Source organism: Cornus florida, unplaced genomic scaffold (assembly GCF_030987335.1).
Source record: "Cornus florida cultivar Cherokee Brave unplaced genomic scaffold, ASM3098733v1 CherokeeBrave_3.0.0_Hap2_Chr04, whole genome shotgun sequence".
Lineage (NCBI taxonomy): Eukaryota > Viridiplantae > Streptophyta > Magnoliopsida > Cornales > Cornaceae > Cornus > Cornus florida.
In genome coordinates this window covers 13,401,995-13,417,903 of record NW_026775574.1, presented here as the reverse complement: position 1 = coordinate 13,417,903, position 15,909 = coordinate 13,401,995, and the positions used below count along the sequence as shown (strand labels likewise).

Genomic DNA, 15,909 nt, shown 5'->3' with positions numbered 1-15,909 from the left:
CAATTTAAGTTCTTATAGTCCTAGAAACTCCTCATATTCCAGTGTGAATTAATTGACAAGAAACTTAAATCACAACCGAACAGTTTATGCAAAAACAACAGTTTAAGTTGCAAGAACATAAAACAGATTATTGCCTATTTAACATGCATAAACGTTTGTTTTAAAAGTTTAATTAGATTCCTGGAGTCTATTTAGAATGCACATAACACAAGTTTACAGGAAGGAGATAGAATGAAACTTGCCTTTAGGTTTCGATTTGAAACCCAAACCACCGTCTCTAAGTTCCGACAACCCTTAAACTGTTTCCCCTTCTCTAACCATTGTTCTCTTCCTGTGTTGCTTCTTGATTCAACCCACGAGCAACTCCCCTTTACAAATCCCTTGCCCCTCTATTTAACTCTCAAGACAATCTCTATTTTGCCTCCCAAAACCCTCTGTTTCTCCTTCTGTGTTTTCCCCTCAACCCTCTCTATGTTACGGGAAAAAGGGTTCTAAACCCTTGCAGACATATAGCTTATATATATATAGGCTCCTATAAAACCCTAATCCTAATTCCAGCCTAATTATATGTCGACTACTTCATAACCCAACGTGATTCAAAAACATAAAACCCTAACATCATTAATAATAAAGCATACTATAATACACGTCAATCAAATTATTAAATTAAATCACAATTAAACAATTAAAGTAACACAAATAATAAATACAATTAACCACTTAAATTAAACAATTACACAAATACAATTTAACAATAAATTTCATTAAACACAATTAAGCAATTAAGAAAAACACAAAAGTCACGTAAGTCACATAATTAAATAAAAATCAAAATTTAAATTTCCATTTTATCTATTTGAAAACTAAGGGTATTACATACCTCAAGTTCAATGGGAGTCATTTTGCTTTCCTTGTCCTATATGTTGATGATATTTTGCAAGATAGCAATGACATTCTTGTGATGCATGATATTAATTTTTTTTATGTAGAGTGTTTGGCATGTAGGACATGGTATGTCCTTGGCATTAGGATCCATAGAGATTATGCTACTGGAATACTTGAACTTTCTCTAAAGACTTATATTAATTAAATATATGAAAAAATTTAAGGGTGACCAAGCGTAATAAGCCCATTGACATAAAGTACATTTTCAAGCGTGAGAAAGTTAAGGTTTAAGTGCCATTAAGATTTCCCCATATGGTTATAAAAAGATTGTTGCATATCCTCTCATTAAAGATTTTCAGCCGAAGATAATAAAGTATTTATAAAGCACGTGATTCGGATAGGTATTCGAGAGTCATTATGTTATGATGTCTGATATTTCTTCTATATATGCTACATTGCAGTTAGTTTCTTTGCGCCTTGTGGTGAGTTATTTTCTTCCAGTTTACTCCTTATGGTGAAAGTTATTTGCATCCAAAATAAAGTTACAATGCATCATTATTATTATCTTGATATATATGGTTTATGCACGTGCTATTATGTTTATCTGAGAGTGGTATTTCACTCATGAGGTTGTTTGGGCTAGATGTGATATTGGCACCACATCGGTAAATCCAAAATAATTATTAAAGATTGTTTGGGAGTGATACTTCACTCATGCGGTTGTTTAGGCTAGATATGAGATTGACACCATATCGGTAAATCCAAACATAAGATTTGTCTGGGAGTGGTAATACACTCGTGAGGTTGTTTGGATTAGATTAAGATTGACACCACATTGGTAAATCCAAACATAAATATTAAAGTTTGCCTGTGGGAGTTTTTCACACTCCATGAGGATAGCTTGGGCTAAATATGGGATTGGCTCCATATCGGTAAACCCTCACACTGAACAGAAGGTTGGCGGTTTGTTATAATATGTTCAGGTGACATACCGCAATGGTATGAAGCAGGATGAATAGTGAGGTGTGTGTTTAGACCACACGCAATTTACACATCTCATGAAATACAGTAAAAACCACTATATTTGCTTGAATCCTAGATAGAATCGGTTTTGAGATCATAGAACTGTTTAAACTAATATATTACTTGTCTACGCATTCATGATCTACTATTGAGGAAGTCTATGGAGGAGAGTGTTCTAAAGTATCAATCCATCTATTTCGATAATTGTATTTTTTATGAAACAAAAATGAGTGGCCACTCGACTTTTTCTAAAGTGTGTTGCAATCCACAGTGTCATTTTTATAAAACTTAGAGTGCATGGACCAAGTGGGAGATTGTTAAAAAAAATTTATATATAAATAATAAAAATTATTTTATGGTCCTATGCACTACGTTTTCAAAAATAGGATTGTAATGTGATTATTGATACTTGATGGATTGGGTTGTACTTTTCAAATTGGTAGTCTAATTGGGAGTATGGTTATATAACGTTGGATTGTAGTTTTCCAACTTATTTGGTATGATTTAATTGTAACCATTTATATCTAATTTTTCATGATAGGAAGGGAGACTTAGGTATGTTTATTTGTAGAGAAGCCGCCCCTTGTTGTTATTATATAAGGGTTTTAAAATCCTTATTAAGCTCTATCGAAGGACAACTCTCAGAAGGGGGTAAAACACTCTAATGTTTTGCAAGATCAGAAAGAATTCTAAGGCTATCCTCCGAAATCTAAAGGTATATGTGCATTAATCATCAATTAGGTACGAGACTAAATTTTCTATTTAATTAAGTGTAGTATTCTTGATTTCTACATGTAAACTATTTGATTAAAACCCAACATGAACGATACAATATATATATACAAAGAGAGAAACGGTTGAGAGAGAATCGTGTAAGTTGAGATCTCTTATATATACATATACAGAGATAGCAGAGAAGATTTGTACCTCTCTCTTTAAAAATACCCATAAAAAATAAAAATACCCTTTTAAAAAAATGCAACGAGTCGACCAAGTCACAAACCCCTCTCCACCAAGCTCTGCCAACCCATGCCGACCCATTCACGGACGACCTCTTCTTGTGACTAAAAGTGGCACATTGGTCATTTTAATGATCCAGATTATTTTTTAAATTTCGTATTAAATGTTAAGGTTAATTTTGTTATTTTACAGTTTAATAAATAGGTCAGACACAAGTATATGGTAACTTGATTGAATTTTTATAGTTAGGATGTTTAATTTTAGCGAGAGTATTTTTGGACGAAAATGATACTCCAGCGGTTATGCGATTTTTCCCTTTTTCAAGATATATGTATAGTTTGGGTAAGACAACAGTAACATCTCTCATGACTTTATAGTGAAAATATCACTTTCATTCTCTCATTTGCTCTTGCTTTCTTCTCCCCCAGATCCGATCCGGAGAACAGAGGTATCGAATTCCCAACCCTAATTCTTAAAATTCGTGTGTGTGTCTATATATATATGTAACCAGTCACAGCTCACTTCTAGGGTTTCAGTTCTCAAGCTGTGCCTTTTATTTCGCACTCTTGATTAATAGTGTTGCTCTCTCGGCACATCTTCACTTTACATTATTGTTATTACTAGGAATGATTAGTGTAGCAAAATGCATTCTGTTTTTGGATCCATAGTTGCTCTATACTGTGAAAATCATGAGATGTTAGTTTGTTAACATTGACTAATTAGGGCTTTCCATTAATTTGAACTGAAATAAGTCATTGTCATTGTACAACCATGGTAAAAAAAACATGTTAGATGTTATCAAAACAGAAGGGATTCCCTGTTTCCGTTTTGTTTCCAATTCCATCATGGTGAAAAGGTCAATCATCCGATTTCAGTATACATTTTTACATGCATAGATGTGTGTGTATGTGTGTGAGTTCTACAACATGTTTAATTTGACAAAATATGCCAATATATACTTTATTATGGAGCTTAGGCAAATTGTCAATTATTGGTGTTGAAAAATATCTTACCCCCAAAAATTGATTTGTTACTTAATTAATTTTCATGTTCTCTATATGTTGGAAATGTTGTAAGTTTTCAAGCAATAAGCTCCAATTTCAGATGCAGTTATAGTTGATATGTATGCCAACATCCACAATTTAGGTACAAAATAAATTAGGATATCTAGAAGCACTCATACATCATGTAATCCGTTCTTGGATGCTTAGATTAGCTCGGTAACTTCAGTTATGTTAGTTTAGTGTTGTTTTACTTTAATATATAGTGAATTTAGATATTTCCCTTTTTCCTTCGGGGTTGACTCATAAATTGCATATCATTGACTGTTGTGATTTGATTTTGAATCATGTGCAGTCATACAATTTGTCATTTTGTTACTGCTACCCAAAACGTTAAGTTAAATGAATACATCATCACTATATATATATATATATATATATATATATATCATCTGTTTACTTATATTTTCAAACTCCTTGTTTTCTTTGATTTCTTTGCACACCCAAGTCATTTCAGTCAAACTTTATGAAATTTATTTGGGTAATGTTTATAATTTATTGCTGATAGTTCAAATGCGGGATGCTCTTCTTGCTTTTAGGATTTAGGTACTCTAATTTCATTTCTCTCAATTGTTTTGCTTTTATTCTTAAAGTTTTTAAAAGAAGAGGAACATAATTATTGTGTGAAAAGTGACATCTAATATACTTATAGGAAAACAGTAAAGTATAAAAATAATATATATATATATATATATATATAGAAAAACAGTAACATATACCAACGGTCTTGTAGAGTAGAAATATAAAAAGAAGATAAAGGAAAGAATTGCGTAAAGGCTTGAATGAGATGAATTACTCATTTGCAGCTCTAGTATTTATTGATAAAAAAGAACACATGCTCATATTACAAGAAAGGAAACTAAATCAAATCACAACCTATTCTAAAGCATATTGTTTGGCATATTCTATAGCATAGTCAACTCTATGCTATTATGTCATTCCATAAATCGTGACTATCATATATGCTAACATATGCATATTCAAATCTTTGTTATTATTGTAAGTCATTCTATAAATCGTGGTATCATATATGCTAACATGTAGCCTAGTGGTACTTCATCGCCTTCCAAAGTAGAAGGTGCGAGGGTTTAAGTTCCCATAGGGGCAAAAACTGGGTGTGTTAGTGTGTTTCTTGCTAATGAGGAAAAAAATAAATAAATAAATAAAATAAAATAAAAATCAGTAACATATAAGTTATGCACGCTGGTGATCCGGAATGTGGTTGCTTGTCATTTATATGTTGGTAATGATTGATACGGTGTTCTTCATCATCGCTGGTTAAGTGATATATTAAAGTGAATTTGGTCAAAAATTTATTGTGATCGTGCTTGTTTGTGTTTCCCTCTCTGGCATGCAGTGCACTGTTTGATGTCATCTCCAGGGACTTCTTCGGACAATTGTAGTTCACATATTTCTGTTCTCTATTTCTTCATTTGTTTTAATTCTCACTGCTTTCCTGCATCTTCTGCTTTGCATTGTGGAAAAAAGGGTTGAATTTCTTGTCTAGAAAGAAGTTGGAGTTATGGGTCGTGGAGTCAGCAGCGGTGGGGGACAGAGTTCACTTGGCTACTTGTTTGGGAGTGGAGAGGCTCCGAAACCAGCTCCAAGTAATACCCAAGCTGTTCCAAATGAAGGGCAGACTGTAAATAATGGGCCTCCTCCCAAGCCTACAGTTGTTTCTCAGCCAGCAGATGTTACCAAGCAGATTCCTGCAGGTATACATAGTAAGCCTGCAAACAACTATTTCCGAGCAGATGGCCAGAACAGTGGCAATTTTCTCACGGTATGTTTCTAACTAGAAGTTCACTTTTTTTGTGTATATAGAAAGAAAATGTGCTGTCTTTAAAATGCCAGTCAACTAGTGTTTGTGTTAGCTGTGCAAGCAGTGTCTCATTTAAGTATGCTAAATCTTTACACATCATATAATTGAATCAGAAAGTTTTTCTTATATGAACAAGCCTAATTGGATGTTGGGTATTTGTTGGAAAGGATTCAAAAGAATAAATTTTTTTCACCCATTTTCACGAAGCATTTGGTGGAAAAATTACAGAAGCTGTTTAGTATTTTTGTTCCTCATCTGCATCAGTAGTAACTCCAGGAATCCTTAAGAAATGATTTGAGACTACCACTTTTAGTCCTGGCGTGTTCCTTTAGCAATGTACTTTGTGATGTACCACCTGTACCTTATGTTAGGGGACTCCATTGACTAAAGATAAAATTGAAGCTAAGCCTTGCGGTGTATTTATTAATTAGGCATTATAAGTTCTGTGACGCATGTTTTCCTTCATTAAAATTTAAGGATCGATGTTCCACAATGACTGATATTCTTCCCTGGTTGCAGGATCGGCCCTCGACTAAGGTTCATGCTGCCCCTGGAGGTGGATCCTCTCTTGATTACCTTTTTGGTAGTGGTGGGAAGAACTGAATACACCTTGCATATCTTAATAAACTACTTTTCTTTATGGATTCAGTAGAATGGGTGTTTTGAGAAGACGCTGTTATATCATATGTAACAATTGAAACTTGCTTGATCATGTAATATATTGGTGTGCTGATTGTTGCTGGCATTATTCAGCCAAGATATTTAATTTTAGTTGCATGAACATCTTATCTTTATGAAGTTGTTCTGTGCAAAGAAATGTCTAAACCGTTTGAGGACTCATTTTTGGCGCTTCAACTACATTTATCTTACCTCTTTGAGGGGCTTATCCTTTGCAAACCAGTCATGGCCCTGAATTATTATTGTGATCACGTTGGTGTGCTGTGAGTTGGCTTTAGAATTGCACCCAAAGCCGACCATCTTCATCAATCTTCTTGTGGCCTCTTCTCTATTTGATCTTGGCTTTAGAATTGCACCCAAAGCCGACCATCTTCATCAATCTTCTTGAGACCACTTCTCTATTTGGATCTTGTCTCAAAAGCTTATTGTTCGGTATGCTACACTGCTGTAGAATATAAACTGATGTATTTATGTTCTATAAATTAAATTTTCACCAGCAGCAACGTGCGCCACCACTTAGACCATTGAAATGGAGCTGCTGATGGTGTCACCTCAACACAGGCCTGTGAATATATACATGTCAACGTCTCCACCGGTATCTTTAGTATCTAAGAATTCTGATCTACATTTCAACATTGACATCAATTATACAAAATATACGAAAACAATCCACGAATATAGATCTTCAAGGTCGGTTCTGATTCCAGTATATTCATTAATATACTTAAAAGAGAGTACATTCAGTACCAAAAGGATGTTCTTAGATCAATTACACAGTGTAGCAGGTCTAAAGTTTACCACTCTGAAAAAAATAAAAAAAGTTCACCAGTCCAACATACATTCATGTTGCTCAGCATAGGATGTGAAATTGGGAATTTTGCTATACAGGCACGACGCCAAAATAGTGTTGCACATATGCTAACTGCCACACCCTACACAATTTTCCAATAAATGTGCACACAACAATGCAAAAAAAAAAAAAAAAAAAAAAAAATGTGGTAATGACGATAGGGAACATCTTAATTCTATTCTTGTACAAGCATAAAAAAAACGCATTGCCAGATCTTTTAAGCCCGAAGCATACGCAGGAGCATGAGTCTTGACAACTGCGGCGAAATTTGATCTGTGTTGCCATCCATCTTTGTGAACAATGAAAAGCTCAATGGTATATTAACCAAGAGATCTTGAATGATTAAGGTGAAAGCCACCCTCTCTAGTTCTGTAGCTCCTTGCTACAGTTCTTTGAACACACTTCTGTTGGTAAGTATTATCCCGGTTACATCAAAATGGCAAAAGAACACATGAATTCCACCACAGTTTCTGTTGACCCAACAGGATACTGAGCTATCATTGAGCAATTCAGGTCGAGTTTGGTCTGGGAGCAGGCGGAGCGGGAATTATTCCCCATCTCTGACGAACAACCTCCAAATCCTCGTGGAAGTGCCGCTCATAATATACACACATGAGGTCTGTGCATTGCATCCCAGCCCTGACGGCCCAGGGAAAGTAGTGCTGGTAGAATATCGCCCTTTGCTTCTCATTGAATCTTGTCGTGCCCCCTACAACAGACATAAGGCACATAGGAAGCAGCATTTGCTCAAATTCTATCACCTTAAGTGCTGACTCGCCAATCAAGTTGGTGGGGAGGCCAAAGAGGGTGTGCCAGAAGTCATGCACCTCACGGGCACGCATGGCCACATATGCTAGCTCCTTTGTTTCCAGGAACCGCACTGGTGGCCTATCATCTGGGGAGAAGTTCCTGGAGCCCATAAACCTTGCGTAGGCAGCACCAAATGTGTTCTCAGGTAGGTCCCATGCATGCCCCACATTTGCAGATATCACACGAGGCTGCTCCAGTAGCACTGCCTGAGAGAGATATGAATGCATGATTTATTGTAAAAAATTACGTAGCTGTCATCCACCAGGTAGATACACTGAAAAAACTTGAGCAGCAACTAAGTAAGAATTTGAAAAGATCCTCATTAACTAATCAGAATAAATTTTTGGGCTCGGTCCATATTGAGTTGTATAATCTACATAACTGTTGGAATGACCAAACGACCCTGTATTAGGGATCATTTAGTGTGAATGAATAGCAATATTCTAATATTCCCCAAAAAAAAAAAAATAAATAAATAAATAAATAAGAAGAAGAAGAAGCAAATATTCTAAAGATGACAAGTTTGAAACAATGTTATCAAAGTATTACCTCAGTCCGAAAAGAAGAAGAAGACGTGAAAAAAAATTACCTATCAAACTCTCTTTCATTTTCTACTGTCAATTTAGTAAAATATTATTTTTTTGTTCCTTGAATTCATGCTAAAAACTATACTATCCAATCACTAAGTGAAAGACTCATGTCCCATATGATACAGAATAGGCTGGTGAAAGATGATTCTAACAACTGGGCCAATATCAGTCCCCAGCATCTGATATGATCATCCAATTCAAATAGGTAAAAGTTAGTTTTGAGACAACAACAATAATCAAAACCTTTTGCCAACTACTTGGAGTCAACTACATGAAATCTATTTTTCCATTTTGCCCTATATAAGATCAAAATCTCAGTCAAACCACACGTTATCATATCTTTTCTTTCTAACTTTACCCATGTTAATTTGAGTTTCCCCTAGGCCCTAGCATAGCTAAGGCCATGGCATCAAACAACTTGATTTTGAAACAACTTCACAATTCAAAGTGGCAAGCGATAGTAAGACTATGCCACAAGCAAACAACAAACACTAAGTGACATTCACCTCTTACAAAGCCGCCCAAAAAACTGACCCTAACTCACAAGCTGGTTTTGATTCCAAGGCCTGATTGAAATGCACCCTGTGTAGTTTAGTGACCCAACAACTATTATTGCTGATGAGTCTACAATTGTGTAAATTTCTTCTAGTTACTCATAAGAGACATGAAAATTTTCAGAAGAGGGATCCTTTTGACATAAATTAATACGTCAACTTCAAGAGCATTGGTAAGTTTTAAGAAAAATATCACCAAACTTGTCAAAGCAAGCACCTTGCCTTTCCACATGAACTGGTTTTCATAAAATATGTCATTATTGGGACCAACTCCAAGAAAAAAACCAACCAAAGCTATAAACTTTCCCTCTCAGGGAACATGATACTCACCATGGAGCTAATTCTCAATGATAGGTTTGACAAAAATTGCATATGATAGACTCCCAAAAGACATATGCAAGGGAGGTCTTGCTTAAACAAATTATCTAGAGAGATATTGTGATATCAAATATATTACCTGAAAAAATATCAACTTTACTTCAATCTCATCTCTTTAATTTTTTCACAGATTTATCTCACAGATATTATAGAATTCATTGAGATCTCTGTGATACTGTAAAAAACACAGTATGGGAAAGAGAAGCTATCTGTAAAATAATGAGAATTAACCAAAAGCGAGGCTTGAACACTTGACATGAGACTATGAGAGGACAATTAAGTGCCCTTCACCACAAAGCTTGATGTTTTGGAGATTCCATTTGAAATTTCCTAATTTCTTTAAATTTTTCATGATGATTACCATATTAAAAAATATCTCCATGTTTTCAAACCCCAATATGGTAGTGTACAACAACATTCTTTTACTACAACTAACACAGGCAGCAATTATAACTATGTTAGTTAACTAAAAACATTTACTCCATAACAATTACACGCACTAACAATTAGCTCGAAAAACACTAAGGCATATATACATACAATGCGAATACGTAAATGTAAATAAATAAATAATGCCACAAAATCATATGTAAAAATGAAGCGCCTCTCAAAAGGACAACCTCACAGATGACATAACCCCAAAACTCGGATGAGTCCAATCTCTCACCGTGAGGGAAATTAGCATCTCTATAAATAATTAAGAAAAGACTCACTCTGCCTTCAGCGCTCTTCTTCATCCTTTCAAGAACCCTTTCAAAAGCATTCTTTCCTGTTGTCTCTCCCAGAGCTGCTATCAAATCTGCTCTTCGCGGGTCCAGTAATGCACCAACTGCTGAGCCCACTGCAATTGCAGCCCGTTGCCACCCATTAAGCCGGATGCCAGCACCTTGTATCATTGCAAATATCTGCTGATATCAAAATCTAGTCGAACCACAATAGACGATCATCAAAACCTAAAACAAAGTGATGTAACTTTCAAACTGAAATTTAGCACACCAAGTGGTTAAAATCTAGGAGATGGCAATTATGATTCTTGTAGACAATTTGTCAAGCATGTGGAACGCTCAAAACTAGATTCATGTATACGATCATCAAAATCTAAAACAAAGTGATGCAACTTTCAAAGTCAAATTTAGCACACCAAGTGCTTAAAATCTAGGGAATGGCAATTATGATTCTTATAGACAATTTGTCAAGCACATGGAACGCTCAAAAATAGATTCATGTAGAGGTTCATCAAAATCAACCAAACCACAATAAACTATCATCAAAACCTAAAATAATGTGACATACTTTGAAAATGAAATTTAAAACACCAAGCGGTTAAAATCAACGAATTAGAAATTTATGATTATTGTACACAGTTTCTCAAACATATGCTGCATTCCAGAATAGATTCATGTAGGGGATCATCAAAATCAATTAGTCGATTAACATACGCAGAGTCACAATGAGATTCCAACACTAACCTGAAATGATAAGATCTTAGAACGGGAGGTCGAAAACGAGACTACCATTAAGCATCGAAAAGAAAAGAGGGAGGATAGAAAATCAATCAACATAAAAATGGATGAGATTTCTGTTTACCACCCATACGACGTTTGACGAGGATGACGGTGGTGGTGGGTTATTTCGTGATGATGGGGTTCGGGGGCGCTAATATATAAATATATGTAGTATATATATGTTTGTATTCAATTTGAGTTAGAGCATCTTGAACGACCTCTCAAACTCAAAATATCTCAAAAGACCTTTCATATTTTGAAATCGTCAAAAATTACTAAAATAAAAATAAGGCACTTCAATGAGCTCTCAAAATATAAAATGATTGTTGCGTAAAGAAATAACATTTTGAATGAAATGCACCATTGGAATAGAATTGTAAAAATATAACATTTTCACATTGTAACTCCTCTCAAAATATAGATTTGGCTAAGAATGGCAAAATTAGACATGACACTATAACACGACACGAACACAATACGATTTAGGCAGGTTTGGATTTACTATAAATGGGTTAGGGTCGGATAAAGGTCGACACGATTAGAACTCGAAAAAGTTGAGTTGGGTTCAGGTTCAACCCGTGTAACCCGCATAACCCGTTTAATTAAACGGGTTACATGGGTCGTGTCAACATGGATACGACCTAACCCATTTACAACCATTTAAAATGTAAAATAGTAAATAGTGAAATAAGAGGTTAAATTTGTTCATATAAGTGTAAAAGTATCATAATAAAACTAAGGGTAGCAAAGTTCGACACGAACCGCCAACACGACACGAGTTAAATGGATAATGGGTTTACCATAAACGGGTTCGTGTCATAAACAGGTTGACACGAATAACCTGTTTAGTTAAATTTGTCTTGTTCAGGTTTTGTGCTCAACCCGTTTATACCCGTTTAATTAAATGTGTCACCCATGAACCGGTCTAATCCGTTGCCTGTTTTGACCTGATTAGTAGGGAATATGTTGGTCATTTCATGGTTACATAAGAAACCATATTATTTGTATATCAAACGATTTAGACACATTATTTACACAGCGCCTCTTTCTCTTCACTTCTGGTCTCTCTCTCGGTCTCTCCTCTTTCCTCTCTTTCTCTGAATCGGTGAAATTGGTGAATCGACAACTCCCTCCTCTCTTAAATCCACACCACACCTCGAGCCTTCAAGCGACCAGCGAATAACAGTGAACACAAACCTTGAACAATCGAAGTAAGTTTTCTAACTTTCTCTAATTTTTTTGTCTTATTTCTTTCAGATCTACTTTGAAACAACAAGAGTTCGATTTTTTTTGTCTTTCCTCTTTCAGATCTACTTGGAAACAAGTTTTCTTTAATTTTTTTTTTTTTTTCAGATCTACTTTGAAACAAGTTTTATCTAAATTTTTTTTTTTTTCCATTATTATTGTTGTTTTTTTAGAAAGTTTGATGCATATATGTATCGTGCTTCTGTCCTTTCTAATTTGGGGATGTTCACTTAGTGAATCTGAGAAGTTATAAAAGACTTGGCTCTTGTTTAATTATCTTAACTCAAATTCTTAACTCCTGTGGTCTGTATTATTTGGAAAGAGAAAATTTTCAGAATTTTTTAAAATTAGTACAAAGATGTCATGAGCATGAAGCAGTGAATCTGATTGTTAGTAAAACAATCTCTTTTATATGTATTATTTGGTGTCTTGGCCGGTGGAATGGTTTCTGCTTTCCTAGACATAGCTACTGGTATTTGCTGTGGGATTATTTGGAGTCTAGTTGAAGTTGTGGTCCTCCTTGTAGGCCATCTCCTAACTGAGAAAAGTCTCCAAACGTATTAGATATCGGATAAATGAGAACTGAATTTTAATCGTGAAGCTTTAAACAGTTATTATAAATTAAGAATTTTTAAAAATTTATTTTAAGTGTTAAGCATAATAAGTGAATTTATTGTCACTTAAAACTTTACATCATTTTAAATGTAAGTCATTTTTTAAAGTGGTACTAAAAATACATTATCAAACACATTTAATCAATAATATATATATATATATATATATATTAAAATTGTGTCCTAAAAAGAGAATTTACAAAATATACCCGAAGATACCAGGGACCACACATGTTATAAGCATATGGTTTTATTGTACAAGAGATACAGTATTATTTTTTTTTAACCAGATACATTATTTATTGACATCCATGATCCAACACACTTACATATATGTTACACACTTATAATATCGTAGTGCACTTAAACCAGAAAATATGGAGGCTTTGGTATGCACGAGGGACTGGCTTTTTGGTTTGAAAGGTAAATGACTTATAATAAACTTCAAATTATATTTTTATTATTGCAGAAAATAGAGAAGTAATAAATTTTTTGCCTATGTTTTACTATAGATACAATGAAGCTTCAAGTAGATGACTTGATTGATGATGTGATGAAACTTAATATCAACAATGATGACCCTACTGAAGGCCAATGTTCCACTAGTGTTAGCGTGACCGACCATTAAAATCCAGTTAAGTAAAAAAGCCCTCTGCATCTGTTTTATTTTTCACATAATCTGTTACATAAATTCTTTTATATTTCAATTTGTTTTTTTTTTTTAAAAAAAAAAAAAAAAAAAAAAAAAAAAAAAAAACTTATCTTACACTTACCTGTTTTGTAGGAATTTGTACTTTTGGATGTTTCAGAAAACAGTGCATGCAGATTGCAAGAGAAGTTTTTGAGTTGTGGATCTTTGGCTTTTAAGAAGATTACATGTTATCCTGACGTTTCTATTAAATATTTTAATTTTGATCTGTAATAACTCATGGCTTATCTTTATTTCAGTTTGTAACTTGTGACTTGTGACTTAATCTTTATCTTTAACTTTTAATCTCTCTTTTGGACAGTACAAAATTCCTAGTAATGTTTGCTAGTATTTTAATCTTTAGCCACATTAAACAGGTTAAGCGGGTAAACACCTTAAACTGGTTAAGTAGATAAACAGATTAAACAGGTAAACATGTTAAACAGGTCGTGTTTGGTGTGTCTAACATGACTCGTTTATTAAACGGGTTACACGTGTCGTGTCGTGTTACCCGTTTAATAAACATGTTCGGTTCAGGATATGTGACACGGTTATTAATCATGTCGTGTTCAGGTTGACCTGTTTAGTGTTATACCTCTAGTTCGACACAACACGATTATGGCACGCGAACCCGAATTGCCACCCTTAAATAAAACCTTTTCTAACCATATCGCATATTCACTATTTTCATTTCTTGTTGTTATCGACAGAGAGCAAAAGGCGACTATGAACCCTAGCTTTGATCGTCTTTGATTCCTCATGTGATTTCTTCCTTCTGTCGAGTTCCAACACAAAGTCACAACTAACAAAGGTACAAATCATTCGATTTCGGTTTCTATTTCATTTCTTGTCTCTTCTATGATGTCGAAGCTATTTGTAAGCAATTTGTACCTCTGATGTCTAAATTTCATTGATTATCTTTAGCTTTGTCCCCAGAAGGCGAAGCTTCGTTGTAGCGAATATCTTTCATCCATGTCCCTAATCTTTCCTCATTCTTATAATCTTATTATTCTATATATATATATATATATGTATGCATTGTCTATTTCTTTGTAAACACACGCATATAAAGTCATATATATATGTCTGTGTGTATTTCTATGTAAGCACACACATGTATTTATGTCAGGGTATTTCTTGTTCTTTCTTAACTTCTTTTATGCTTGGATTAAATCGTTTAGAAATATTATATATTCTTTACTGAAGTATAAAGTTTCTTCATTCCACAAACATTTTTGAGTTAAATAATTTCTTTACTATTACACTTATATTTTATTTTCTGCGAAAAAAGTTTTTTGAAATACTTTTCGTTGAAACAAAAGAAAAATTCTATGTTACAATTATTTTGTATTAGAGTCTAGAGATTATTCTGTAACAGAAGAAAAAAGAAATAATATTTGGGTGTATTAGAAATTAGAACATAACTAATCTTTTATTAAAATAAGAAATATATATTAAATTAACTTAGTATTTTATTTTTGTATTCTATTATCTTATCTTTTTACTGTTATTTTATTTTGGTGCAAACTTGTGGATGGACGTTGTTACTGATATTCAAATAAACCTTGAAGATGTTAAAGAAAATGGTGATGAAGTTGAAGAGCTACAAGGAGATGAGGAAACTTTCAAACCAAAAAAAGTTGTAAAACGAAAAAGGAAATTCACCTCTGCTGTTTGGCAATATTTTAAGATGTTTCCTCTTGCAAAAGACAAGAAGCCAATATGCAAGTGAAAAAAATGCAGGACTGTTTATTTGTGTAGTACCAATTATGGAACTGGGAATATGAAGCGTCATATTGATAATTGTATCATAAAGGACATACGTGATGTAGGTCAGCTTGTTTTATCTCAAGTGCATTCATCAAAATTTGATCCTGAAAAATTTCGTGAATTATTAACTGCTGCTATTATAATGCATGAGCTACCTTTTCAATTTGTTAAGTATGAGGGCATTAGAGCAGTATGTCGATATTTATGTGAGAATTTTTAACCTATTTGTAGGAATACTGCCAAGGCTTATATCTTAAAGATGTAAAAAATTGAAAAGGGTAGGCTTCGACACTTATTAGGATCAGTGCAGGGTAGGATTTGTTTGACATCTGACTTATGGACTTCTTTAACTACTGATGGGTACTTGTGCCTCACTGCACATTTTATTGATGATGATTGACAATTACAGAAAAGAATTTTAAACTTTTGCTACATGCCATCACCACATAATGGGATTACCATAAATGAAAAAAATT

At 34.0% G+C, this 15,909-nt stretch overlaps 2 protein-coding genes and 1 long non-coding RNA gene across 5 annotated transcripts; 2 read left to right on the top strand and 1 right to left on the bottom strand.

The window, feature by feature from the left end:
* The first annotated feature begins 3,164 nt into the window (after positions 1-3,164).
* Positions 3,165-6,549, top strand: LOC132302762 (protein SPIRAL1-like 1). The gene is made up of 3 exons (XM_059799698.1): positions 3,165-3,316; positions 5,418-5,712; positions 6,271-6,549. The coding sequence occupies exons 2-3, from the start codon at positions 5,452-5,454 to the stop codon at positions 6,352-6,354; spliced, it is 345 nt and encodes a 114-aa protein (XP_059655681.1). The 5' UTR covers positions 3,165-3,316; positions 5,418-5,451; the 3' UTR covers positions 6,355-6,549.
* Positions 6,550-7,107: 558 nt separating this feature from the next.
* On the bottom strand, positions 7,108-11,287 carry LOC132302761 (ubiquinone biosynthesis protein COQ4 homolog, mitochondrial-like). 2 transcript variants are annotated; one of them, XM_059799696.1, is made up of 3 exons: positions 11,081-11,287; positions 10,325-10,564; positions 7,108-8,295 (listed from the first exon to the last, which is right to left on the bottom strand). In XM_059799696.1, exons 2-3 carry the CDS (start codon positions 10,505-10,507, stop codon positions 7,789-7,791), a joined length of 690 nt encoding a protein of 229 aa, XP_059655679.1. In that variant the 5' UTR covers positions 10,508-10,564; positions 11,081-11,287; the 3' UTR covers positions 7,108-7,788. The 2 variants fall into 2 exon arrangements, with proteins under 2 accessions (XP_059655679.1, XP_059655678.1); XM_059799695.1 differs by having other exon boundaries at positions 10,325-10,532.
* Positions 11,288-12,108: 821 nt separating this feature from the next.
* Positions 12,109-13,974, top strand: LOC132302760 (uncharacterized). Of its 2 annotated transcripts, none has more exons than XR_009480917.1 (4): positions 12,109-12,327; positions 13,348-13,398; positions 13,488-13,609; positions 13,760-13,974. It is a non-coding gene; the product is annotated as an uncharacterized LOC132302760 (long non-coding RNA). The 2 variants fall into 2 exon arrangements; XR_009480916.1 differs by having other exon boundaries at positions 13,334-13,398.
* The last annotated feature ends 1,935 nt before the right edge of the window (positions 13,975-15,909 follow it).

Bases quoted from the DNA above. Each gene is read 5' to 3' on its own strand.
- LOC132302762 (XM_059799698.1), top strand. From the start codon at position 5,452: ATGGGTCGTGGAGTCAGCAGCGGTGGGGGACAGAGTTCACTTGGCTAC. The intron at 5,713-6,270 runs GTATGTTTCTAA...CCCTGGTTGCAG, and splicing joins ACAGTGGCAATTTTCTCACG to GATCGGCCCTCGACTAAGGT.
- LOC132302761 (XM_059799696.1), bottom strand. From the start codon at position 10,507: ATGATACAAGGTGCTGGCATCCGGCTTAATGGGTGGCAACGGGCTGCA. The intron at 8,296-10,324 runs GTGAGTCTTTTC...TATCTCTCTCAG, and splicing joins AGAAGAGCGCTGAAGGCAGA to GCAGTGCTACTGGAGCAGCC.